This window comes from Aquila chrysaetos, chromosome 3 (assembly GCF_900496995.4).
Source record: "Aquila chrysaetos chrysaetos chromosome 3, bAquChr1.4, whole genome shotgun sequence".
Taxonomy (NCBI): Eukaryota; Metazoa; Chordata; class Aves; order Accipitriformes; family Accipitridae; genus Aquila; species Aquila chrysaetos.
Genome location: NC_044006.1, coordinates 55717445 through 55744965, shown reverse-complemented (window position 1 = coordinate 55744965; position 27521 = coordinate 55717445). Strand labels below are relative to the sequence as shown.

The 27521-nt window shown below is 39.5% G+C and overlaps 1 protein-coding gene across 5 annotated transcripts in view; it reads left to right on the top strand.

The window, feature by feature from the left end:
* MINDY3 (MINDY lysine 48 deubiquitinase 3) overlaps nt 1-27521 on the top strand; it is a 67825-nt gene that overhangs the window by 37774 nt on the left and 2530 nt on the right. For all 5 annotated transcript variants that reach the window (XM_030008298.2, XM_030008297.2, XM_030008296.2 and 2 more), the window contains 3 exons: nt 11639-11711; nt 12578-12650; nt 24332-24419. In XM_030008298.2, coding sequence (XP_029864158.1) covers nt 11639-11711; nt 12578-12650; nt 24332-24419 — 234 coding nt within the window. The remainder of the gene's footprint in view (nt 1-11638; nt 11712-12577; nt 12651-24331; nt 24420-27521) is intronic.

The following is a 27521-nucleotide window of genomic DNA, read 5'->3' as shown; positions in this document are numbered from 1 at the left end:
AAACTTCTCTTTTATTCCCTTAAAGACCTTCTAAAGTCTTAGCCCAAAAGCTTTAACTTTGATAAATTTAGTGTGCTTTCATTTCCTTCTGGTTTACCAATCATTGAATAGTATGCAAACAATTAGGAAGAAAATACTAGGTTTCTTAATAGTTAATCTGGCATCAAGTGAAGAATGAAAAGAAGGATGTTCGCTTCATGCAGTAGAATACTCCTTTCCAGAAAGTATGTAAATGCAATGGTGTGCTTGTGTTCACATCGGGCTTTGGCATGACTGTGTATTTATGAAGGAGATAAGGCAGAGGTAAAAGATGCTGTTCATCATAAGATGCAGCCTCAGCACATGGAGGGGGAAAAAAGCTGAGTTCAGTTTCTATGCTTTATTCAGTAAGTATATATGCATGATTGTCAAAGTTTCTAAACCAAGGCAGGTCAGTAAATAAATCAATTTAGGCCAGCAAATAGTATATTCATAGTCAGGGGTTATCTTCATGGAATCATTCCAGAAATGGAATTTTAAAAGAGAAATTTGAGTCATTTCCACACAGAATTTTTTTTAAGAGTCCTGAAATCTAACCCACTGTCTTCCAAAATAAGGAATTTATGCTTGTAGTATCACAATGAAGAGACATGATAGGTAAGTAGAATGAACAACTTCGCCCCATATTCCATGTCTCCTTATATGGGGTAATAGGTAGAAATCATAAACTGTGATAGTGCCAGGCTCACGCCATCCATTCTTTGCTCTACAAGCCACCTTCCTTTTTATTTTATTCTGTCTTCTAATTACAGTCTACTAACTGCAGAAATTGTTTCTAGATAATGATATTGGGAATATTATTTTATTGGAAATCTAGTATTCACTATGTGACCACATGGCAGTTCCAGAATTAGCGTATGAACTGATGGTATACCCATTGTTCTTCTGTTTCAGAAAATGAATCTATATGAGTGGCTGCTAATCTGTGCTCGCCTGTTATAAATACATGTTCCAGACTGATTCCTCAGATTCTTTCTTCCCCTTAGAATTTTTCTTCCTGAAAAAGAAAAATGTCCTGAAGTCATAAATGTATTACAAAGCTTATGAAATCGAGAGTTTTAAATACAGTTATTGAATGCGTATTAAAGGTATTTTAAAGTGAAGTGTTCTTGGGCTAAACAACAAGGAAATTATTTTGTGGCCATTTTCTGTCTTTCTGCATTTTTTTCCCCCAAACCTCTGAAGACCAGATGTTCTTTCTGAGCAGGGCACCATGTATCCTTGGGAAGTGGAAGATGAGATATTTTTTTTATTCTCTGTTCAGCCTGCTTTATTCCTATGTTCCCAAACCCTACTGGGATAGATGTAGGAACTAGAAACACTAAATGAGACTGCCAACATGACAACATATGTTTCAATAATAAAAATATTCTTTAAAATAGTAACTGTTGTAGTCCTGTTCTGAAACTTTATGCCAAACTCTCCTTTTTGCAAAACTCCCCAACTGCCTAATGAAAGTGTGACATGACAGACTGAATTTGTGTAGAGAATCTGTATGTTTCCAGGAGACTTCAGGTAACTTTATAAATAGCAGGAACCTGGTTGAAATCAGTTTGGGTTTTAGCTGTTCTTTGATCCAGAGAACCTTAATGCATGTGACAGCTGTTGAACCCCTGGGAACATTAGAGAGAATCCATATACAGCATCTGATTTTATCCTGTACAAGTACAATCACAAATACCCTTAGCAATCCATTTCTAACCACTTTTTGCAAAGCACTCAAAAATGAGTTTTTCATCCCTTTATTGTCTCTCTTCATACTGATAGCAACTTTGCTGTGTACAGAGTAACATCTTTAACCTCTTTTGACAAGGCAGCTCTACTTTCAGGTTAGGATATGTGAATGAATGAATTGAAAGCCTAAATGTGGAAGGAGGAAAAAAACCACAAAAAAAGGGGAAGCAGGGACTGTCTATGGTGGAGGAAGCTTTTAACTCTTCCTAGCAGAGATGAAGCACATTTAGTGAAATTTAAGACATTACCTTAATTTTCTATCTTTATTTCTCCCCTTAAGTAACATCAGAAGTCACATTTGATTAGCTGTCTGAATAATATATTTGTTTGTTTCTAAAACTGAAGTAACCTCATTTCAGTATTTAAGTGCATTTTTTCCAGTGTTGGTTTGTTTTACGTAAGGGTATGAAATATATTAATATATTTTCTTATTTTAATTTGTATTATAGGGAGTCCAATGCCATTTTGGTCTACCAGTTGATAGTTTCGGGAATCTTTATATGCATATACATTTATATATGTACTTTAAAAATAACTGTTTTGTGTTACAGAGGAGTGCCAAAGTTGTCAGTCTAAGACTTGAATAAGTTAAAAACACATTGGTATGGAAATACTGAGACAATGTGGATGTACTTAGAAAAAAAAGTTCAGTGCCTGCATATGCGTAGTTAAGAAAACTAATGTAATTGGTGTGATGTGAGATGGGCTTTACTGTGTAATACAGCTTTAAGGAGAAAAATATCACAAGTTTTGTATTAATTAAAGGAATAAACATACTGTTTTTCATAGAAGCTAATTGCTTTATTCTGCTAATACTGGAATTAGCTACCTGAAATACCAAATTCACATATGAACATAAAAGGTGATACTGTTTCTATAATAAGTGAAAAATGTGTAAAGTTTGTGAATATTTAGTATTTTCTCCATACATGTATTAACACATGTATGTATAAAGATTCCCTAAAATACTATTTATCAGTACAAAACAGAAGTGAATTACATGGCATTATTAATATATCGTTTTCTTAATTACTTCAGAGAGCTCATACATTTCACATGTAAAGCCATAAGATATTACTGTTAGAATAAGTAACCAGGCTAGTAATTGTCTTTTAGAAACACTTTTGTCATATGTAAGTTATAAAATAATTAATCTGGTCCATTTTCAAAAAGATTTCATCGTGCTGATTGAAGCAAACCAGAGGGTTTTCATCATCCCAAGAGAGAATTACATGGTTTAAGTGGGAAACTGAACACTTGAAGCTATTTTCCAACATTAAGTGCAGCTTTCAGTACTGTGAGAACTGTATATAGGAAGATTTTAATTTCTGCAGTACATCTTCGCTGGCTTTGAACTCTGCTATCAAATGTTTCTGTCATACTTGTTCATTTCCCATCTCCTTATTGTAATTGCCGAATAGAGTTAGTATGTTAATGCTCACCATGGGTTGTATAGCAAACACTTCATGTCTATAGGCTGAAATAGTATTAGATATAGAAATAGTATTTAACACAGATGTTAGTTTTTTTTAAGTAGAAAAAAAGTAGCATGATAATAGAAGCTACCATTCATCTTGAGTGAATTATATTGTGAAGTTTTTGGATGTTTGAATTTGCTCACTTCCAGTTTGGTTCCTCTTAGGAATAAAGTTTGGCGTTTGTATAGCACTGTACTCTGTCCTCAAATAAAAAAAAAAAAAAAAAAAGTATCCAAATGTAGCAGACAAAAGATAATTTGAAAAGCTGCCCTTTTGGATTAAACTTGTGACTGGAGGGTACATGTAATTTAGTAATTAGATAAGAATTAGATAAGAATTCCAGTAAACTCCAGTTTGCTGACTCCTGGTCTATAATTCCAGTAATGTATTTTTGCTTTCAAAAAGAAGACTTTGTTCTGTGATGATGAGTAAAACAAGTTAGTAATTGTGAATTTAAAAAAAAGACTATATACCTAGTCTTTATTGTTTTACAGTAATCTCTTGTAATCTGTCTTTCAAAGCAGGCAACATGGTGAAGAAGCTCTTTTTTTTTTTTTTTTTTTTTTTACGTGTAGTGAATTGTTGCCTTCTTGTAATGTTTTGAACTAAAACACCAACATCTGTGGCAATGTAACTGTTAAACATGTATTCAATGTAGTTTGAGTTTCTCTTATTTTTGAAAAACTGCAATGCTGTGGCTTTTTTTGTTGGCTGTCTCATTAAACCATCCTTTCCCACAGGAATGCAGCATATATTGTGGTTTCCATAACTTAGTTGAGTGCATGTTAAAAGCCCTGCTTTCCAGATGGATAGGCTGACAGTGTGCTCACTGTAGATTCCTCTGTTATTAATTCTTGCTCTTTGGTTTGTATTTGCTGTTCTTCCACAGCCTCACCCCACCCTTGGATCAAGTAGGGTCCCTTTTCTGTCTGGATAGTATGGGTGAAGGTGAAAAAGGATTTGAACAGTAGTCCATCTGTAGGTTTTCATTCTGCCCTATTGAGAACTCTCTTCTGTTTGGAGTACCAGCAAAGTACTGCAGGTACTGTGAATAAGAGTGAAAGGATTGCATTTACTCTACAAGGCAGACTTCAACTACAGCCAGTTTGCTTCCCTTCAATCACCTTGTTGAAACAAATTGCTTACCATGAATGTTTCTCCACCACCTCTACCCCTTAATGAACACTTTCAGGTAAACTGTGTCATCTTCTGCTGGTCTGAATTACAAGGCCTGTATTTTATTTTCTGACGCGTGATAAGAGCTCTGCTATCTTGGGGCTGGCATGCATCCTAAACTACATTTATGTCAAATAACATCAAACGTTTTAGTATGGACTTTACAGGTAAGGGCTCTAGGATTTGATTTGCTTTGTTGCCACAGTATAATTCTCCAACTCTGTCCCTTTTCAGGGACCCTTCACAATAGTCTGCCTAAATTGGCAGTAGATGCTATGTTGGTGAGTATTTTTAGAACCAGTGACTGCATACCTCAGCAATCTCAACATCTATTCAGTGGTGCCTAAGAGGAAACAAGATCTATGGCCTTTCCATATCTGTTCAGTTCTTTGTATGATGGTAACAATGGCCTCCTATTTCAGATCTTAAGGCCTCTCCCTCTTTCCTTGATTTGATAATTAGCTCCTAGGAGGACCCACAAGAAAGCTTTTATTTTATTTCAAGCAATGCTCAGGTTCTATTTGATCTTCTCAATCTCAGTGAGAACCAACAAGTAAATTTTATATCACTGCAAGGCTTTGAACCTATGTTTACTTCTGTAGTGATGTAGTCCATGTTAAATTTTATTCTTTGGTTCACTTCCTAGCCAGTCTCTGCAAGTAAAACAGTATCTGACACCTTTAGGACACATAACCTCATTTGTATATGTGGTGATACATATGACACTTCTGCTCCTTGCCTCCAAATAAAGCTGCATTCAGTCTATTCTCCCTCAGTTAAGTGGGTGGTTATTTCTCGGGCTGCAAAGAGCATTTCATCAGTTCTGGCTTCAGTAGCAGGATCCCTTCACCATTTGAAGAAACCTCTGTGTCTCTGTCCTCTGGGGTACTGACACTGGATGTGGCTTTTATGGCTCTAGAGATTTGTTGCAAATGGATTACAGCCACAGGAGGAACTGAAGCTTCACATTCTTATTTTAGAGCACTATCCATTTTGAAATGCATTCTGGTCACGTGCGAAAGACCTATGCACCCAAATGATAATGATACAGTTACATAGTACATCAGTAGGATTGTATGAAGTGTCTTTTCAAAAGATAATCTCCAAAAGAACCTTACTGACATTTAAAATCAAATTTCTTTTTGAACCAACTCCACCGTGAGATTAAGTGACTGACATTCTTGCCTCTACACCATGCATCAGGTGTTGCTTGGGTAGTCTCACAGTATTAGGATTGTTCTGAGTTTTATCTTTTTACTTCCCAAACTGCCACTTCTTTCTTGGTTGTGTTTCTGATGGCATATGTGGTTGAAGAGACAGATGTTATATTTCGCCCAGTTTAACTTGTCCCTTGAGTCCCACTCAGAGTAAAACAGAACAGGACCCCAGTGGGTTTGACATCGTTATGGCAGTTTCGTTATCAGGAGCTCAGTACGTTCACCAGAGTCCCCAGCATTACATCTGGACCAGGAACAGTGATTAAACTATCTGATTCCTCCAGACTCAAAAATCTTCACAACGCTGGATTGTGGATGGCTGTCATTGGATAAGGACTTCTGTTCCTCTCCAGCATAAATGATAGGAATGTGTGACAGACTCTTTTCCACCCTCCTAGTGGATCAAAGTTTCATCTTAGTTTGCCCGGCAATCTCTTCCTTCCACATCAACTGCAATAATTTTCAAATATCCACTTCAGTTGAGTAAAGAGATGAACAAAAGTCTATACTGAGTCAGTCCACTATTTTACTCTTTATTGGACTTACGCTTTTACCAAATGATTTTTGGATTTCTGGTCTGGTCTCTTCCTGCCACCTCCCTCCCCAACGTCTGTCAGAACTGTCTGTACCTTCACCAAATGTTTTGCCATCTCTGAAGCCCTCAAGACTGATGTGAACCTTAATAAAGCAATGTTCTTTGAAGAAATCTAAGGTTGCTCCCCTGGGTAGTTAGTGAAGCAGTACAACTACTTCAAGTCAGGTTAATTTAAAACTACATATGGAAGCGCTTCTAAGTCAAAGCATGTGATGTAAGCGCAGACCATCTGAAGCCTGTCTTCCAGCAGCTTGTCTCCTAGACCCTTTCTTAAATTTTTTTTTTTACTCTTTCCATCTCTGTCTCGCACCTCTCTTTCTCTCTCTCCCACACGTGCAAATACCTGCTATAGTAACCCACCACTTGTCTCCTGTGATGGTCTACCCAACAACAGCCAGGCATGCAGTCACAGGTCTGGGCTTGTGCCAGTGGTGTTTGAATGGTCTCTACCTATTGCTGAACACAGCGCTTCACAGCAGGGTTCTACCTTCCCTCTTGGTGGGAATACAAACCTGTACATTTCCTCCCTACCTGGCTTCCAGTTTCAAGGAGTTGTGAGACTCTATTCCCTCTGTCAAGTAAAACTGAAATTGGGCAATAGATGCAGAAGCCAGCTAGAGAGATGGGAATCGGTTTCAGAGATCCCATCAACCTTGTTTTCTTAGGAAACCATTTTGGAAAAGTTGCTGGCTTGAAAGCCACTGATTATAGCATTGAAAAAATACACACTTTTCTCTGTAATATAAGAATGGATTAAATAATCTTCATTCTTGCAGATTTGATTAAATTATAGCAAGTTAAATAGTTGATAAATTATCAGTGTTTCTAAATTTTCTTTAGGCAAATTTTAAAGAAGGAAGTTAGTACTACAATACGTAATTCTTCCACATATCCCTCAACACTGGTAGTGTAGAACTGTAAAGCAGTCCATATGTGAACAGATTTCATTTTCAAGGGTAACAGGTCTTTCAGGGTGGGATCTTTGTAAAAATTCATAGCCAGAATTTCAGTGTGGCTTAGCCATTATGTTCTGCTTTTGATTTGTAGAATGAAAACTTCTGGAATGTTTTCATTAAAACTTATGAAGAGTGTTTTTTGCTTCTGAGGGTAAATATGGGATCTTAAAATAACTGGTACTACTGATGAGAATAACTTTTCAAAGTAATATAAAATTACTTGTTTGTGTATCGCAAGAGCCAACGAGTGAAACATGATTTTTGGGACATGTTGTACTTAGTATTGGAAACAATTATAATTAACTGTTGATGGGATTCCCTTATATGGAACTTTCAATGCATGGGATACATCAAAATACAATTCATAAGGCTGGGGTGGGGGATGTATTTTGGCACATATGATGAAATATCAGCTCGGGCAGCTGAAGTATGTTTTTGTTAGATTTTTGTCACATTTTCAGCTTTGCTGCCTGAAGGAGGTATTTTACTTTATTTTGTCCCTAGATACAAATATATGGACTAGTTGAACTTTTAAAGTTTTCTGGATACTGGAAATGAATGACATGCTAAGTTAGAGAATGCTTGGATTTGTATATACAGGATTAAAGTCTTGCTTTTTTAACTATTTATAGGACAACAGTCTCACTGAAAAGTTAGAATTATTTTGAAAATAAGAGGGGTGGATTTTTTGGTCATCTCTCCAAGGCAGGAAACTTTTTTAAGTTTCCTTGTGAAATGACTTGCTTAGAGCATCAGTAAATCACATTTAATGAATAAAAAGTGTTAACATGTAATAACTGGGAGGTTTTACCATATTTAAAAGTTCAGTTGAAAGACATCGAGAATTTTCAGTATTGAGTAATGCATTCAGTGCAGTGACTTATTCTCTAAGTCCTTCCCATGTACACATGCACTGAAATAACTAAGGACCTGGAAAATTAAAATGCCAACAGGAATACACACTATTTGCAACTGGAATATCAAAAACAAATCTGTTGGTAGTTGCAGGAGACTTATTTTAAAAAATCTGTTTTGCGTCACATGAAACTGGAAAGTACTACATTAACAAGATAATTTGGGGGGGTGGAGGACCACACAAATGATCCAAGTCTTTATTCTTGGATTACATTAAGATTTTATGGAACGAACTGCATACTCGTAAACCAAAGTAGAGCTATGTAGTTTACATTTGAAATAATATGTCTGTGCAGTTGGAAGTGACTTTGGTTATGTCCTTCCATGTGATAGAAATTTTAAGAGTTCTCCCTTGTTACATTGGCTCCATGAGCTGCTAATTCGTTAATAAGAATCTACCATAAAAATATCCCCTCTTTAGAGTTAAATCCTGAGTATTGAAATCACTGATCATTGTGTTGTTAATAAGCTCTACATGCCATAGCATCTTCAATTTTAAACTGAGACCTATTTGCGATAGTTTACTGTAATTCGCTGATAGTGAAATCTACTCCTACTTAGTATGTTTTGTAATACTGACCCCCCCCAAAATGAAACTTTTCCAATTCTGGAGTATTCCAAATTATTTAAAAGTTGGTCACATATTATGAAATTTTACAGTGTATGTATGTATCTTATATGATCACATAAGTGTTACCCATTATAACAGAGCATATACTCAACAACTGCACAACTTCATACATCGTTTGGCATCATGAAACTAATTGTGTTGAGCTGTAGATGTTATTAAAGCGGTATGGTCTCTTTATCTGCAAAGTACTTTAAAAAAAGTTTAGATCATACGTAAACATGAAGATACACTGCTAAAGTATTGATTTTCTCTAAGTATTCTACTAGTTATCATTCATTTATAAAATCATTGGAATATTTTTCGTTAAATAGTGTTTTTGTACATCCTTAATTACATTATTATGATACTGAATTAATATAAAAATGTAGGGTTTATATTTCCAGTATATTAAGCAAGCAATTAACAAGTTGTTCTCACTAGGAGAGACTAGAAGGACAAAGGGACTTCTCTCAAATTAGTTTCTTTTGTATGCTTTCTCACTTGGAGCTCTTGGGTACAGGATGAGTGGAGAAGTCACATAGTACAGGAGGTTACCTGCAGGCAAGCCTGCTTCTGACCTAAAGATGGGCTCTGCAGTCCAGTCACAGTGAAAGGTGGCTCTTGTGCTGCAAGAGAGGCAGTAGGCTGGAGCCAGAAGTAATTTAGTCCTGATAAATCTATTGCATCTCAGGAACTAGGAGAATTCTAACAGATGTGATTCACCAGATGCACCTATATTAGTGACTTAGCATGTTGGAGAGCTGCTTTTTGGTGCAAATTTGCATTGCATCTAGACTTGGAATCCTGCTGCATGCAATTAAGTGTCCTACAGATGTGCTGAAAGCATTTTCTCTCCTGGTGGAGCCAACACTTGAAGTTGCACACTAGGAGGCTTTTCAGAGTGCTTTGCCTGCAGTGTGGACACAAGGGCTTCCAGCAACTGGCTCTGCTTCTGCATGGTGTGCTTCTAGGACTGACGTTTGGCACAAACTTCATTGCCAGTAAAGATGCAATGTGGATACCCCTTAATACATCACAGCAAATTGAACCCCAGTCCTTCCCTCCATGCACTGCATCACTTTGTAATGTAGATGTTTGCATTGTGCTCAAGGGGCAATGGAGTAGCCCTTAAGAGTGAAAGTATATAATGGGCTGGTGATCTAGAGCCTTGGAAGACAGGGCAGATATCTCCTAACTTTTTGTCTAATATCCTGTATAATACCAAATTTTTGTCTCTCCTGTATATGGAAATGAGGGGAGCTCTGTAATCCCCATTGCATGCACCTTATGCCAGTAATAGCTGCATCATTCATCTGTTCAAAGTAAAAATGTTGCCTGTTAATTTTAAGTGTATGTTGTGTTCCATGTTATCCCTGTTGGTGTGTCCTAGGCAGTTGGCTTTCATTCAGGAAAGTTTTTAAGTATATGCTGGATGCCATTAGGTGTATACTTAAAATCCTTGACTGATGTGGAGTCAGCTCTTAGGAGAGACTGGGTGAGAGTGGAATTCTGGTCAAATGTATGATTTGCTTCTGTTCTTTCCCTGAAGCATTTCTCATAATCTGTTAAAAGAACAGTAGGTCATTAGGCATCTTTTAATTCTACATTTTCTGATTTTTCTTCTGTGCCTTACCCCAGATGAAGTACTACAGACTTGTATAGTTTAGACCAAAGTTCACTGTTAGCGCATACAGGTATAATGAGAGGATGTTGTCATGATTTTCTCTTTCAAGAAAATCTAAGTCATCTTCAGAAAGCAAAGTTGAGCTGAACTGGAAATAAAAAGAAAAAAGGTTATGTATACTTTATAAATCAGTTTAAGGTAACTTTTTGATTTGTAACAAATCAATTTACTTAATACAATATGAACAAAAGCAAGTTTCCCAGGGTTTAATGTTATTCAGAGTAATGTTAATGCTGCTATTTCTGTGGGTTTGTGTTTACTGTTGATAGCATAGCAGGTAACAGTACATTTTGACAGGAAGAAAACCTATAGAGGGGGTATTGTCAAATGCAGTGTTTCCCTCTGAGCAAGTTTTTCATTTTCCTTTCTATGTGAAAAACAACATAGGTGATTGTAAATTTGCAAGAGGAGATGTAGGATTTTAAGTACCCCTAGCGAGCAGTTTTTGGAGTTCTATTTTGGAGTTTCATGTTCTATTTGAACATCAAGTCTTTGTATCTTTTTAAAATAAAGGGTGTCTTGAATAGGTGCATTTCTTACCCTTTATGCCACCTTTCATTTCTCATGAATAACTTAAAATTTCACTTTTGTTATAGTAATTTTTTTGGCATAAAACCAGAGGGCTATGCTTTTTGCTCGTTTTACAATAGGACATAGATGTGTGCCTCTGCATATGTTTTGGAAAGCATGGTTGCATTTGAGATGAAAAAAGTCACGGATAAATAAAAGCATTACAATAGCTACTGTTGAAATCATACTTTCTCATGCAGCTAACAAATTTATGTTCTGCCAGTCTGTGAAATGGACTTCAAAACATTCTATCACAGCTTTCTATCTAAATAATTTTTATATGTTTCAGTGTATGCACAGTACACTCAATAAATTTCACTGGTACATGTGTATGTGTTTTCAGATATAAAGAATGATACTATAAATCTCCACATAATACATGTAGTCTCCAGTTAGCTTTTGTGCCACAACATCTGCATGAAAAGAGTTATATAAAATTTGTCTAGAAGTTTGTGGAATAATCTTTAACACATTTCTTGATCGCTTTGCTATCATTGCTAAATTACCTTAATTTTTTCTTTTGTTGTATTTAAATTTTCATTAATATAAGGTCCAACCCTGTATAGTACGGCTAAATATTTCCTTAGTAATCTGTATCTGAATTAAGAATATTCTGAAAGTTTTCTTTTTTTCTTTTCTTTCTTTTTTCTTTTTTTTCCCTAAGGATATGGCCCTTGTTGCTCCTGAAGCACCTTCAGAACAAGCTAGAAGGGTTTTCCAGACGTATGACCCTGAGGGTAAGGGCTGTACTTCTGCTGCAATAAGAGTTTTTAATTGAAATGTACTCACTCAGTAGAGACAAATTCCAAACAGTAATGAATACTTCATTGTGTAGGGTATCTCTTCAAAAATAGGACCATTATTTTCTAAAATTTGTTCCACATACTGCACTTTCAAATCCATTTCAAATTCCATGCCAGGGTAATATGCTGTTTATACCTGAGCTGATTAAGAGAGGAATTAAATACTTAAGAAATTTTCAATATAGTAGTCAATCTACAAGTGACATGAAGAAATTTTCTGAGAATTCTGTAGTAAGGGAAGTTGAGTACGACATTGCACAATAGGAAGTAGAGTTCTTAGAGCATAAGCTTTTCAACCTTGTAATATTCTTTGTAATTAACATAAAGCTTAAATATAATTTGATTTCTCTTATATTACATTTTCATAAAATAACTGATCCACTATGATTGCATTCTTCATGAAATTTTGTTCTTGAATGTATGTGGCATACACAGAAAATTTTCTTATGTTTTGGAAAACAGAGGATGTCTAACATTCAGGTACTATTTTTACTAATCAAAAGGGAAAAACTTTACAGTTATTATCCCAAGGTATCTAGTAGAGATGGAGATTGCTATAAAGAGATTGAATTCTTAGCAAGTATTAAGCTTCGAAGTGCATGATAAACCCACAGTTTCTGTATTACACTCCTCATTTTTTAAAGTGGGAGAGAAGTGTTTGAAAACTATGTTCCTTCTAGAACCTCACCATTTGTTTGCAAATTTTAGAGATATGCAATATTTGTATTTTTGAGTAAAATTTGTACTCCTGGAAAGCATTTTGTATCTTTTGCTAATGAGAAGCTTTGCTTCTTCTTCAGATAATGGTTTTATACCTGACACTCTGCTGGAAGATGTAATGAAGGCTCTGGACCTTGTTTCAGATCCTGAATAGTAAGTATAATAAAATTTAAATGCTACAAAAGTATCAATTAACCACATATTAATTATAATTTAGGGGTTTTTTTCTGGATTCAATTAACCACATATCAATTATAATTTAGTTTTTTTCTGGATTTTTTTCTAGCTTGCATTCTGGGCACAGAATGTTATTTTGAAGTGTTTAAGTCAGCTTTAAATTAAATGTGAGAAAATGTTTCTAACTTTGGTAGTGATAACTACAAGCCAAAAAAACCCTCAGACCTACTGCATTACTATATATTGAGGAGATAGTTGTGAATATATTTCTGTATCTTAATGAGGGTGAAACTGTGTGACAAAAAAGCCAAACAATCAAGGTATTCAGAGGCAGATTAGCATTGGATTACCACTGGATCTGTCTACAGAGTTTGAAGCTGAAACTGCTTCAGTTACACTTTTGTTTCCACCCACACTCAGTACTTTGTAGTGTTTATAATTGTCATTTGTTTCCAGAAATGACACCTCGATTTCTAGGATTAGAGTTAAAACTATCAAATGAAAAAGGTAATTTATTTTAGATCTTATGTGGACAGACAGGACTAATACTCAGTGGCAGCAGTTAACCTTTGCTGTCAAAGTTTACCACATTTTGCCATTAAATGGTTAACCCAGGAAGTACAGCTATGTGCTTGAAGGTTTTTACATCTCCAATAGATGGTTCTGCTCTTTCGTAAATATATGGTCTAGTTTATTGGGGTCTAAATTGGTTGTTCCTGTAGAATGACTGTGGAGACTGCAAGTTTACTTACCACAGCCATCTGAAATTTGATTGATGCCATTTTCTGTCCTTTCAAATGTTACAAAGTGCAACAAAGTTTACTGAGGTGTTCTCTCTGGAGAATAGGAGTGAAAATTGAAATCAAAAGACACCCAGGAAACTAAAACCAAAGAAAATACGAGACAAAAAGGCTAGCATTCATATTATGTCAGTAAGTGGTGAAATCTGCAAAAGATTTTTTTAAAGGGATGGAAAGAAAAAAAGCCTTAGTTTAATAGGTCTGAAGCTTTCTTTTGGCCTTTTTGTTCTGCTGCCTCAATAAATTGCAAAAAAACTCTTTCTGCGCTCAGCAGTTTTTTCCATTTGGCTGTTTGGCCTTCAGGGCGTTTGTGGCATAGCCCTGGCCTATTTTATTGTGCATAGCACATCAGATATAAATTGATGTAGGAAGAGCCAGTCAGGAGGGCTGCTATATTGAAAAGCCATGATCAAACCATGGAATATTCAGTCTTGAATCATCTCCTCTTAAATAAAAATGTCTAATATTACTGTCTTGAGGACCTAGTCTGTTTTGATTCTAGATGTCACATCTATTTAATGTGCAACACAAGTATAAATAACACATTTCAAATTCCATACAGGCTTGCTTGCTTGTTTGTTTGTTTTTAAGTAAAATTAAAGGCATTGCTTCCAAGTGTACTATTTACATTTTTTAATTCAAGAACTAAATGGAAATTCTTTGTGATCATCTAATCCAAGGCTTTAAGCTTCTCAGAATCTCAAGATGAGTAACAATCAGACCTGCTTAGGGTTTAAGAACTATAGAGAGGAAAACTTCGTAGAGCAGACGTGAATTAAAAAGGTGGATTAGCCATTCCAGTACTGTCGTGGTTTCAGCCCAGCTGGTAACAAAGGACCACGCAGCTGCTCGCTCACTCCTCCCGCCCCCCTCCGGTGGGATAGGGGGGAGACGGAGGAGAGAAAAGAAAAAAAACTGGAACCTCGAGGGTTGAGATAAGGGCAGTTTACTGGGACAATGCAAAAAAAGTTACAACAACAACGACGGTACTAATGAAAGAGTATACAGAAAAGAGTGATGCACAGTGCAACTGCTCACCACCCGGGACCCGACGCTCCACCACTTCACCCACTGAAAAGGAGGGGGGGGGGGGGGGGGGGGCGGGGAGAGAGAGAGAGAGAGAGAGCGAGCAGGAGACCCCTCCCCCCCAGCCCACTCCCCATTTATATACTGGGCATGATGTCACATGGTATGGAATAGCTCCTTGGCTAGTTCAGGCCAGCTGCCCCGGCTATGCCCCCCCACCTCCCAGGTTCCTGTAAAAATTAACTCTATCCCAGCTGAACCCAGGACATTATCCACCCCTTATTCTATACCATTTACATCATGCCCAGATCTTACATTTTCCAATTAACCACTACTACTTTCCTTGTCTTATATATATATATATGTATATGGACCCCCCCCACACACACACACATACAAATAGTCAATGGGTTATCCTTCCAATGTGTCCATCAATTTTATTTAGTCCATGACTTTGGGGCTCCATCTGTTGTAACACTTCTTCAGCATAAGAGAGATGGTGTGAGGTGTTGGGTTGTTGTATGCTGTCTCTGGAACTTCTGGCTGGTACATTTGATGCAACCCACACCCTTGGTCTGCAGGTCGAAGATGTTGATCTTGAGGAAATTGCTGAGCGCCAGTTCAAGTTCTATCACTGTTGTTCTTGGCTCAGTTTCAAAGTCCATTCTTCAGTCATTTGGGTAATTCTTACAGTAATACCCTTGATATGGCATATAGACACTATAGATACAATGACATACATTGGCAGGTTATTTAGCAGTTAAATATCATACAGCCTAGTTCACTGGCTATTCTCTCCCAAAATCAAATCTCCCTGAGGTACACATCGAACTTCCCCATCCTTCTGCATCACCCACCAGGTGTACCCAGGTCCCTGAGCAAAAACCACCCCTTGGATGGGTTTGTCTCTGCGTGAGGGAGGACTAACCCAGACTGTCTTTCCTAACATACTCCTCATGTGCACTACAGGAACTTTATCCCCTTCTACAGTATGTGGAAGTCTTGGTTGGGCGGGGCCCGCCCGATTGGTGGATGCTGTAGTATTAACTAACCAGGTGGCTTTTGTTAAATGTGTATCCCAATGTTTGAAAGTTCCACCCCCCATTGCCCTCAATGTAGTTTTCAGCAGTCCATTGTATCGTTCGATTTTTCCGGAGGCTGGTGCGTGATAAGGGATGTGATATACCCACTCAATGCCATGTTCTTTGGCCCAGGTGTCTATGAGGTTGTTTCGGAAGTGAGTCCCGTTGTCTGACTCGATTCTTTCTGGGGTACCGTGTTGCCATAAGACTTTCTCTTCAAGGCCCAGGATACTGTTCTGGGCAGTGGCGTGGGACACAGGATATGTTTCCAGCCATCCAGTGGTTGCTTCCACCATTGTAAGCACATGGCACTTGCCTTGGCGGGTTCGTGGGAGTGTGATATAGTCAATCTGCCAGGCCTCCCACTGTTTATATTTCAGCCATTGCCCTCCATACGACAGGGGTTTCAGTCGCTTGGCTTGCTTAATTGCAGCACGTTTCACATTCATGGATAACCTGTGCGATAGTGTCCATGGTTAAGTCCACCCCTCGATCACGAGCCCATCTATATGTTGCATCTCTTCCCTGATGGCCCGAGGTATCATGGGCCCACTGAGCCATAAATAGCTCACCCCTACGTTGCCAGTCCAGGTCCACCTGAGACACTTCAGTCTTGGCGGCCTGATCTGCCTGCTGGTTGTTTTGATGTTCTTCAGTGGCCCGACTCTTGGGTACATGAGCATCTACGTGGCGTACTTTTACCACTAGCTTCTCTATCCGAACACCAATATCTTGCCACAGTGCGGCAGCCCAGATGAGTTTACCTCTGCGCTGCCAATTGCTCTTCTTCCATTGCTGTAGCCACCCCCATAGGGCATTTGCCACCATCCATGAGTCGGTATAGAGATAGAGCACTGGCCACTTCTCTCTTTCAGCAATGTCTAACGCTAGCTGGATGGCTTTCACCTCTGCAAACTGGCTCGATTCACCTTCTCCTTCAGCAGTTTCTGCAACTAGTCGTGTAGGACTCCATACAGCAGCCTTCCACCTCCGATGTTTTCCCACAATGCGACAGGACCCATCAGTGAACAGAGCATATTGCCTCTCATTTTCTGGCAGTTTATTATACAGTGGGGCCTCTTCAGCCCGTGTCACCTCCTCCTCTGGCGACATTCCAAAATTTTTGCCTTCTGGCCAGTCCATGATCACTTCCACAATTCCTGGGCGACTGGGGTTTCCTATGCGAGCCCGTTGTGTGATCAGTGCGGCCCACTTACTCCACGTGGCATCAGTTGCGTGATGTGTAGAGGAGACCTTCCCTTTGAACATCCAGCCCAGCACTGGCAGTCGGGGTGCTAAGAGGAGCTGTGTTTCAGTACCAACCACTTCTGAGGCAGCTCGAACTCCTTCATATGCTGCCAATATCTCTTTTTCAGTTGGAGTATAGCGAGCCTCGGATCCTCTGTATCCCCGACTCTAAAACCCCAGGGGTCGGCCTCGGGTCTCCCCGGGTGCTTTCTGCCAGAGGCTCTAGGTAGGGCCATTCTCCCCAGCTGCAGTGTAGAGCACATTTATAACATCTTGTCCTGCCCGGACTGGCCCAAGAGCTACTGCATGAACAATCTCCCGCTTAATTTGTTCAAATGCTTGTCGTTGCTCAGGCCCCCATTTAAAATCATTCTTCTTCCGGGTAACTTGGTAGAGAGGACTTAAAATTTGACTGTAATTTGGAATATGCATTCTCCAAAAGCCCACAACACCTAAGAAAGCTTGTGTTTCTCGGTGGGGACATAGCTGCTATTTTGTTGATCACATCCATAGGGATCTGACGACGCCCGTCTTGCCATTTTACTCCTAAGAACTGGATCTCCTGTGCAGGTCCCTTGACCTTACTTTCTTTTATGGCAAAACCAGCCTTCAAAAGGATTTGGATTATTTTCTTCCCTTTCTCAAAAACTTCTTCTGCCGTGTTGCCCCATACGATGATGTCATCAATGTATTGCAGGTGCTCTGGAGCTTCACCTTTTTCCAGTGCAGCCTGGATCAGTCCATGGCAAATAGTGGGGCTGTGTTTCCACCCCTGGGGCAGTCGATTCCAAGTGTACTGGACACCCCTCCAAGTAAAGGCAAACTGTGGCCTGCACTCCGCTGCCAAAGGGATGGAAAAAAATGCATTAGCAATGTCAATTGTGGCATACCACTTAGCTGCCTTTGATTCCAGTTCATATTGAAGCTCTAACATATCTGGCAGAGCAGCGCTCAGCGGTGGCGTGACTTCATTCAGCCCACGATAATCTACTGTTAGTCTCCATTCCCCATTAGATTTCCGCACGGGCCATATGGGACTATTAAAGGGTGAGTGACTCTTGCTGATCACTCCTTGACTCTCCAATTGGCAAATCAGCTTATGGATGGGGATCAGGGAATCTCGGTTGGTGCGATATTGCCGCCGGTGCACCGTCGTGGTAGCAATTGGCACCTGTTGTTCTTCAACCCTCAGCAACCCCACAACCGAAGGGTCTTGAGAGAGACCAGGCAGGGTAGACAGCTGTTCAATCTCCTCCGTCTCCAATGCAGCTATACCAAAAGCCCAGCGGTACCCTTTTGGGTCCTTGAAATATCCCCTCCTGAGATAATCTATACCAAGGATGCACGGGGCCTCTGGGCCAGTTGCAATGGGGTGTTTATGCCAGTCATTCCCGGTTAGACTCATTTCAGCTTCCAATACGGTTAGCTCTTGGGATCCCCCTGTCACACCAGAGATACAGATGGGTTCTGCCCCTTTATAACGTGATGGCATTAGGGTGCATTGTGCACCAGTGTCTACTAGAGCCTTATATTCCTGTGGGTCTGATGTGCCAGGCCATCGAATCCACACTGTCCAGTAGACTCGGTTGTCCCTCTCCTCCACCTGGCTGGAGGCAGGGCCCCTCTAATCCTGGTTAGAATATTCGTTACTCACTTTTCGCACACGTGAATCAGAAGTCCCTTCAAGAGGATCAGAAATGAGATCAGCCCATCTACTGCATCTGGGGGACTGCTCACAGGAAACTGGAGCAGCAGTTTTCCAAGAAGAATCCTCTTTTCTGGTTGCTTTTTCTCGCAACTCCCGTACCCGTGCATCCAGGACTGAAGTAGGTTTTCCATCCCACTTCCTCATGTCCTCTCCATGGTCACGCAGGTAAAACCACAGGTTAGCCCGTCGTGTGTACTTTCTCTCTCCTCTCTCTTGGGCAGAGGAATGCTTACTCCCAATAGCTGCGATGCGGGCCTGTACAGGTGGGGAGGAAGACATATCCACTTTGAATTGCTGGAACTCTCGGGACAATTCCTCTACAGCCGAGACACAGGCCCGTAGGGAGGAAGAGAGACTTCCTTCGTATTGCCAGAGTTGGACAGCCAATTCATCCACCGTTTGTCCATGGCCTTCTTTCCAGGACATTACTGCCAATGAGTTGGCATAGGTTGGTGGTGCACTTCGTAGAAACTTCCGCCACATGGGTTGTGTGCATTGGACTTCATCTGGGTCTATGGGTGACTGCGCATTTTCTGGATCATTATAAATCACCTCCAGCATGGCTAATTCCCTCAGGTACTGGATACCTCTCTCCATGGTGGTCCACTTGCCTTGGTGACATGTAACTTCATCCTTGAAGGGGTATCTTTCCTTTACACCTAACAGAAGTCGCCTCCAGAGGCTGAGGACTTGTGTTTTTCTCCCAATCGCCTTGTCGATGCCCCCTTCCCTAGACAGAGATCCCAACTGCTTGGCTTCCTTACCCTCTAATTCCACACTACGAGCCCCATTATCCCAGCATCGGAGCAGCCAGGTAACAATGTGCTCACCTGGGTGGCGGCTAAAATCTTTTCGCATGTCACGCAACTCACTCAGGGATAGAGATCGGGTGATTATTTCAGGTTCTGCCTCTTCCTCCTGTTCTCATGATGACCCTGGTTCATCTTCATCTCTCACTGAGCGAACTGATTTCTTTGTGTGTTTCTTTTTCTGTACAGGGGCGACTGATACTGGCACAGGTTGGTTCTCTGGTTTAGCTGCAGTATCTGTCACCGGGGTTGGGGTAGCTGCGCTGCCTGTTGCTGGGGGAGGGGTAGCCACGGTGCCTGCTGTCCTGTTTTCCATCTTTTCCCCCTTTTCTCCCTGAGGGTGCTGCCTAATATCAAGCAGTGTTTGGCAGATACTGGCCAGGGCCCAGCACAGTGCAGCAAGTTGTACGTCTTTGGAATAGCCACAGCATTTTTCTTTCAAATATTCTACCACTTCATGAGGGTTCTGTAGTTGTTCGGGAGTGAACTTCCAAGCCACTGGGGGTGAGAAGTTCTCTAGATACCTGCCCATATCCTCCCACATGCTGTGCCACCCATGAATATCCAGCTTTGGGGCAGATCTCTGGGTGGTACTCTTAAAGAGCCTTTTTGTAGCCCTAAACAAGACCTGAAACATATTCAGGAGGCATAGCACTAACAGCACACTGGCTTGTGCATTCCAAGGATATTCAAAGTTCTCAAAAGCTATTGTAATTAGTCGGAAGGAGAGAAGGGAGGCGAACGGACGGGGGGAAGTATCCCCCCCTAATTTCCCCATGGATTGGCTGTAATTACCAATAAAATCCGATAGAAGGTGCCCAAAGTATGGAAATGATATCACTGCCTCATACAGATACCAGCTTAACCTCATGACCAGTGATGTAATCATTTCACAAGTCGACATTGCCCAGTACAGCAAAATGATAATCCCAATCACTCTCCCAGAGGTGAGAAACGTAACTACAGGCAATACATAGAGCATATAAGGACCTACAAAACGCCACCATGTAAACAAATTAATCAACATTGTGACTAACATCTATTTATCTAATATAAGGAATGCGTATGACAAATTTGTTTCAACACGCTCTAGCCAGATCTGTCGTTATCTCAACCCTTCGTGCCCCACGTTGGGCGCCAAAAAGGACTGTCGTGGTTTCAGCCCAGCGGGTAACAAAGGACCACGCAGCCGCTCGCTCACTCCTCCCGCCCCCCTCCGGTGGGATAGGGGGGAGACGGAGGAGAGAAAAGAAAAAAAACTGGAACCTCGAGGGTTGAGATAAGGGCAGTTTACTGGGACAATGCAAAAAAAGTTACAACAACAACGACGGTACTAATGAAAGAGTATACAGAAAAGAGTGATGCACAGTGCAACTGCTCACCACCCGGGACCCGACGCTCCGCCACTTCCCCCACCGAAAGTCGAGAGAGAGAGAGCAGGAGACCCCTCCCCCCCGGCCCACTCCCCATTTATATACTGGGCATGATGTCACATGGTATGGAATAACTCCTTGGCTAGTTCAGGCCAGCTGCCCCGGCTATGCCCCCCCAACTCCCAGGTTCCTGTAAAAATTAACTCTATCCCAGCTGAACCCAGGACAAGTACTAAATGCCATTGCATGTGATTTTAGTAAAATTTTCTGGCCTTTTAGTAAATACATCCAAGAACCCAGCTCTCTTGTTTGTTTTGTCCATTTGTTTATAAAAACCATCTGATACTCTTTAGGGCACCAGTTTGAGTACATCTGTCCATCTAGTTTTAGCTGGTTTAAAATATTTTATCCTATCGGTCTATTTGACCAGTGCTGGAGGCTTTTGTCCCCACACACTTCTCAGCCATAACAGTAAAAAGACCATTGGTATCATCACCCCAACATTCATAACCTCTTCAGTTAAGACGCTAGACTTTGCACTGAAGTGACTGAAGCATGTGCTCACACTTGTTTTGGTAGCTCTGCTGTAATATCAGTAACATTGAACAGTGTTAGCTATTTGCTGAATGAAAAAGTCTCAGTTGAAACACAGCAATCGAATTTTATTAAATCTCCCCTCCTGCTTAATTGATTTAACTTTGTACACTGTCCATACTTAAAAACTTAGTATGGCTCTGCATTTTTAAACAGTTCTTGTATTTCATTAGTGAGCATATAGCTTGCTTTAATTTTATTACTTAATTTTAAGTGCATTTTCAAAATTATCTTTACTTAAATCTGCCTTGGTTCCATTTACAAGCACAATATTTTTACAACTGTGTTAGGGTATTTCAAGAATTTGAGCACGTTTCAGACAGCTACTGAAATATCTTAAATTTTGTACTTTGAGAGCCGTAAGAACAAGCAATAGAAGGATTAAAGTCCAGTATCTTGCAAATCTTCAGTTGTAGTTTCACTTGAGTAGTGAAATTTCTTTCTTTTTTTTTTTAAGATATTAAATTAACATAGTTTATAGAATATCACATTCAGTTTTATGAATTTTAAAATTACTCTTCCAAGAGCCTTAACAGAGCCACTCTCTTAAGAATTGCATAACGTATTCTGTGTGTACCGAGGCAGAAACAAAAAGCAGCCAAATAATTTACTAGTACTATGTTAGGACCAAGAAAGGAAGCTACTTCAAAATGAAGACACGTAAGTGGTAGCCAGAAGGATAAAATGCTTACATGCAACAATAATCAAAAAGACCTTAGAAAGACACCGTCTGCCTGCAGCCCCCGATGAAAGAGACCTAGGTGGTTAAAGGCCTAAGTGCTGGAAGAGGCAGCTATGAGAAGCTCAGACTGTCTTCTGAAAGGCAAATGTAATGCCTACATGAAAAAAATAGGGAAGAATCTACATTTATGGAACATTAAATGTAAATACAAAATAAAGCAGAGTTAAAATCTTCTGAAGACTAATTTGCAAATTTATAAAATAAAAGCTAATAGTATTTTTTTTTAAGCCCATCAGAACCAGGAGATTTGCAAGAGGTCTGTAGTTCTGATAGGTGATCCCCAATATTAAAAAGTATTCAAAGTCAGTAAGAAAAGTGAAGTGAATTCTTCTTCATCTTCACTGGGGAAGATTACAGGGAGGTTTCCACACTTAAGCCTTTTTATGGGTGGTTAAAGTAATTAAGAGTCTGAAGTGTCAAAATAAGTAAAAACCCCAAAATTCTGAAGAAACATCAGAATGAAATTGCTGAACTATTTTAGGTTACATACCACTGTAAACTGTTCTGGTACCAGACAGAACCAGAATGAGAAGGTGACAAATGGACAACAGTACTTAGAAAAAGATTTGAAAGCCAAGCTGGGGAGAATTCACATGTAAATGTTTAATGTGTAAAATGGGATAAGAAGGAAGGTTTTCCTGTAGATAAATAACTGATCCAAAGGGTAAAAATGTCATTTTTTCTTAATGGAGGGAGATCATTAGAGGAATTTTACAGGAATTTGTATTAGGTCTGTGAAGTTTGTCATGGCACCGGTGAGGATTTGAAGGTAGGGATTAATATGATAGTTTGCTGCTGATACAAAAGTATTCAAGATACTAAAAAATTAGGTGGAAGAGCAGCAGAAGTTACTGGAAGATAGGGTAACAGAGAAGTCTCAATACAGTAAATGTAGATTGATTGCACAGGGGATAAAACAATCCTGATTTTACATACACATTGTTGGGCTGTGAACTAGATACTACCATTCAGAGAACAGATCTTAGATTTAAACTGATAATTGGTGATAGACAGAAATATGCAGTGGGATTTCTAGGAATTACGCCATTGTATAAATGCATGATGTTTAACTCCATCTTAAAAAAGAACATTGTAGGTTAGGACTGTTCAACCTGGAAAAGAGAGACAACCATTGACATGGAAGAGAGGTTTCTAAAACCAGGAGTTTCATAATAAATAGGGAATGATTGTTAATTGCTTCTCACAATACAAAAATGAAGTATCAACAAACCGAATTATCAGGTGACAGGTTCAAAACAGAGGGAGATACTTATTCCCAGAATCCATTGTTTAATTTTAATTTTGTGAGTTGAGTTTATTAAATGCCACAAGTGTATATGGGCTCAAAGCCAATTAGGCACATGCATGGAAAGAAAAAATATATATCTTTGTGTTTTAGATACTGCCTCTCACTGAAGATGTCTTTGAGCAGCAGACAGCTGGAAATGGGGAGGGTAAACTAAGGATATCACTGTATGTTTGCCCTGTTGTACTCTTATCGTAAGCATCCACTACTGACCAATGTCAGAAACAGGATACAGGGCAAGGCGCTCTGTTGGTTTGATCCAATGAGGACTTTCTTGTATACGGTACAACTTGTAACTTAGGCAAAAGGATAGGTAGATGCCACTAAATGTTTGAGCGATCTGATGCCTGTACAAATATATTGCTTAAATAGAAATATAACGTTATAATTGACATTCATTTGTAGTGACTTGAAATTATACCATATTCATGCAGTAAGGCTTTCAGATTAGTATTGTTAATATTTTCATTATTTATTGGTTTTGGCTTCTTTGATATCAAGGACATGATGTAAATAAGAAATGTATCTGTTAATTTTATTTCAGTGTACATGGAAAATCTTGGAGGCTTTTCAAATCTCCATTTAAAAACAGGTTGTTTGGCAGTTACAAAGCTGTATTTAAAAGATCACTGGTTTACGTATCTAAGTTCAAGAATGCTTACAAGACAGCAAAACGCCTTTTGGGCTGTAAACCTGGTTTTAGATTATATGGGTTCCAAATTATTTTACCAAATATGGTGGTCCTTCAGAATTATCACTTATTTAATTTAAAATAACAGATTACTTTTATTTAAAAATAACTGTGTTTTGGCAGCTTGCATGCCATTCTGGTGCAGTTGTCACTTACGATTAAAAATAGAATAGTATTGCTATACTTGGCAGCCAGTACTGTGGTAGCACAGCGTAACTTAGTCATGCAAGAATAAAAAAGTCTTACTCATACTTTTATATTCAATGTTTTTGTCATAGTGTAAACCTCATGAAGACCAAATTAGACCCAGAAGGACTGGGCATCATATTACTGGGTCCCTTTCTGCAAGAATTTTTCCCTGAGCAGGTAATCAATATAGCTTTATTACTGCAAAGCATTGTCTGTTCTGCTTGACTTTGAGATTTATTAAACACTTCCATCAATATCACAGAGCTATATTTAATAATAACTATTGCATTCATTTGACACAGCTGACCTGCATATAACTTCTTGTATTACACAACAAACTGTAGACTTCCATTTTACATAAGGTCTCCATGATTTTGTCAGCTTTACACTGGAAGGAAACTCCATTGTAGTGACAAGTTCTAACCTGCAGGAAATATATAAACATTTTGCATACGAAATTGAACTGGTTCCCTACACAGAAAGTTCATCTGAGTTTGGGTTTTCTGAGAATAAATGAACATACTGTTTTTATCAATATTACAAATGTCTGCTGTAATTGCTAGCAAATGGGAAAAGGTTACAAACATATTTAAAACTATTTTTATGTATATCTCTAATAATGTAAAATTTTAACAAAAAGTCATGATAGAGTTATGTTTAGCATATGTGGAAGTCAATACCTACCAGGGTAATGGAAAATTACTTTCAAACTCTCAATCTCTTCCATATATTCATTAAGATAGCACCACCACTGAGAAGCATGTGTTAACCTAGCACTGCTGTCCTCTTCTTCCTTTGCCCTGGCTCACATTTTCGTGCCCTCATGCTGCCTCCCTCCTGCCACCAGGAGCCTCTTTGTACAGATATGTCGTAAACCAGAACAGGGAACTGGTCCGGTGAGAGCTCTTTTTGCTGGTATGTGGAGGCTTGTTCCATGGCCATACAAATGCTTTTATTGGCAGAAGAGAGAGGGTTTCCCCAGGGACGGAAAGATAGGCTGGTGGAGGCAAGAGAAGGGCTGAGAGGAATACTTCTTTGGAGGCTTTTGTAGCTTAACATGTCATTGAAACTATATGGCTTAATTTTTACAACCAAGGAAATGTGAAACTAGTATTTTTTAAATGCCTTCAGCAAGACTTTTTTTGTTAAGGGTTGTGCAGCACTGTTTGGGTGTAGTATTCTGTACCATGAAACGATCTGGTCATTCAGAAGACCCTAGAACTGCACTGCAAAAGACGGTAGTGACTGAATATATCATTCAGAGATGATTGATCATCTAGAGGAAAAAGGAGGAGTTAAAGTGTTCATTTTCTCTGGATTTACAGAATTACATCTGCATTGTGTATTTGCCAGCTGTTTCTTCTTCCTTTCATTTGTATATCCAGAAGTAGAAATACCTATACAATAGATATAATTTAATCTTTCTTCTTACAATTATATTACACTTGCAAATCTGGAATACTCCACTGCTTGATTTTAGGCCCCAGATGCTTAGAATGAAGTTCAGAAAGCCAAAGCACATCCTCCATAATTGGCTGTGCCTAAACTGTCCAGTACTGTGGGCCATAGGTAGCTGGAGGAGAAAACAGCCATCTTATGGGGCTGCTGCCTCTGTTGCCCATTGCTGAAGGGCATCACTGACTGAAGAAGGGCAGTTGGAGAAGGGAGCATAGTGGAATCATGGGCAGATCCCTGCCTTAGTCACCTAGAGAGTTGGTGGAGGAACTCTTTACCTGCTGTAAAGTTGGAGCCCTCATGTCAATCAATGCCTGTCTGTCAAGTACTAACTCCCTGCTGCACATGATTCCCCACCACTCAGTTTTGCCTGTGCTGTTGAACTTTCGCTGACTCCAGCACAAAACGTGGGAAGTGTTACTGCCTTAAGGGTGCACTCTGAACAATCAGCACATTTTGGACTGGGACCTGCCAGTATCAGTTAATGAATGCTGAGGGCATGGATAGGTTGTTCAATCTGTCTGCTCTGTGGATGACATAGCAGGAGCCCTTACCTGTATTGACACCTCGTTCAGAATTCTTTCTGGAAGTGAAACTCTGCAGAAATGAATGTCTTTCTTTAAAATACTGTGAGGAAATAGCAGATGCCAGTGATGGTTGGAATTGTTGATGTTCCCCTTTATACAATATTTGAACGCATAGCTAGTGCTCAAGAGATCCTTCTTTGCTGAGAATATTCAAACCCCTGTTCTTACTCTCCTGGAAAGTACTAAACTCCACCTCAAAAGAAGGAAGGTATCTCAGCTTTCCTTTTCAAAGCTGTTGGCTTAGAAGAGAAATATTCAAAGATCATTCAGCCTGAGAGAGCAAGCCTGACTCTTTAGTGCTTAGGGCAGTCACCTGGAGAGGGGGATTCCTGAATTCCCCGGTAGCCCTTTTTTGGGGCAACAATTACTGCACAAAAATCTCCAACATCCATGGGACAGGAACTGGAAAGCAGCACTTACCTTTCCTTCAGTGTGAGCATACCTTCCTCACAGAAAAGAGTAAGTGTCCTCTTTACTTCCCAGCAAAGCTTGATTTTATTTACGTCTGCGAAGCAACTTCTGTAAGTAGAGTTACCGCTTACCTTTCTTTTCACCACCTTCCCTCCACTGAATAGCCTGGGTTGCTGTGAGAGACCCATACAGAGATAAGGTTTTTGAATCCTTTGAGAGGAGAAAAATGAATGAGGGCTTTTTGTAATCTGATGGATGTACTGTAGCCTGAGCAGATTTCTTCTCATTCCAGCCTTTACCTTCATGTACTTAAAAAAGGGATAAGCTTTTGTTTGGAGCCTGGTCCAGTAGCCATGAAAGAGATGATATTACACCTGATTTGTGTTTCCTGACTCAGTGAAATGCAAAGCTTTTCAGTCCTTTTAGGACTAAAGCATTTAAACACCTGGAATGGTGAAGGTTGACAACTGCAGTACATCTGCTGTTAGGTCTCGGCTGAACAGGTGTCTTCACAATTAGTTTACAGTTAGGCAGGTGTGGGTATAAATTACTTTTTAGCTCTCAAATGGAGGGTTGGAGATTGGATCTGGTCCTTAGGAAATAGTTAACTTTGTAGCATCCAAACAGTCATAAATACACACAAATATGGCTACTACATAAGAAGTCTGACTTTAAAAATTAGGACAGTTTCTACATGGTCAGTGCTGAAGTTGTAGTTCAAAATATCCAGATGAACACAGAAAATCATTACTTGCTCTTGGGGGCGTTACCCATCAATTTACTGATATCTTTTTTTTTTATTTCTGATGAGAAAGGTAAAATGAAC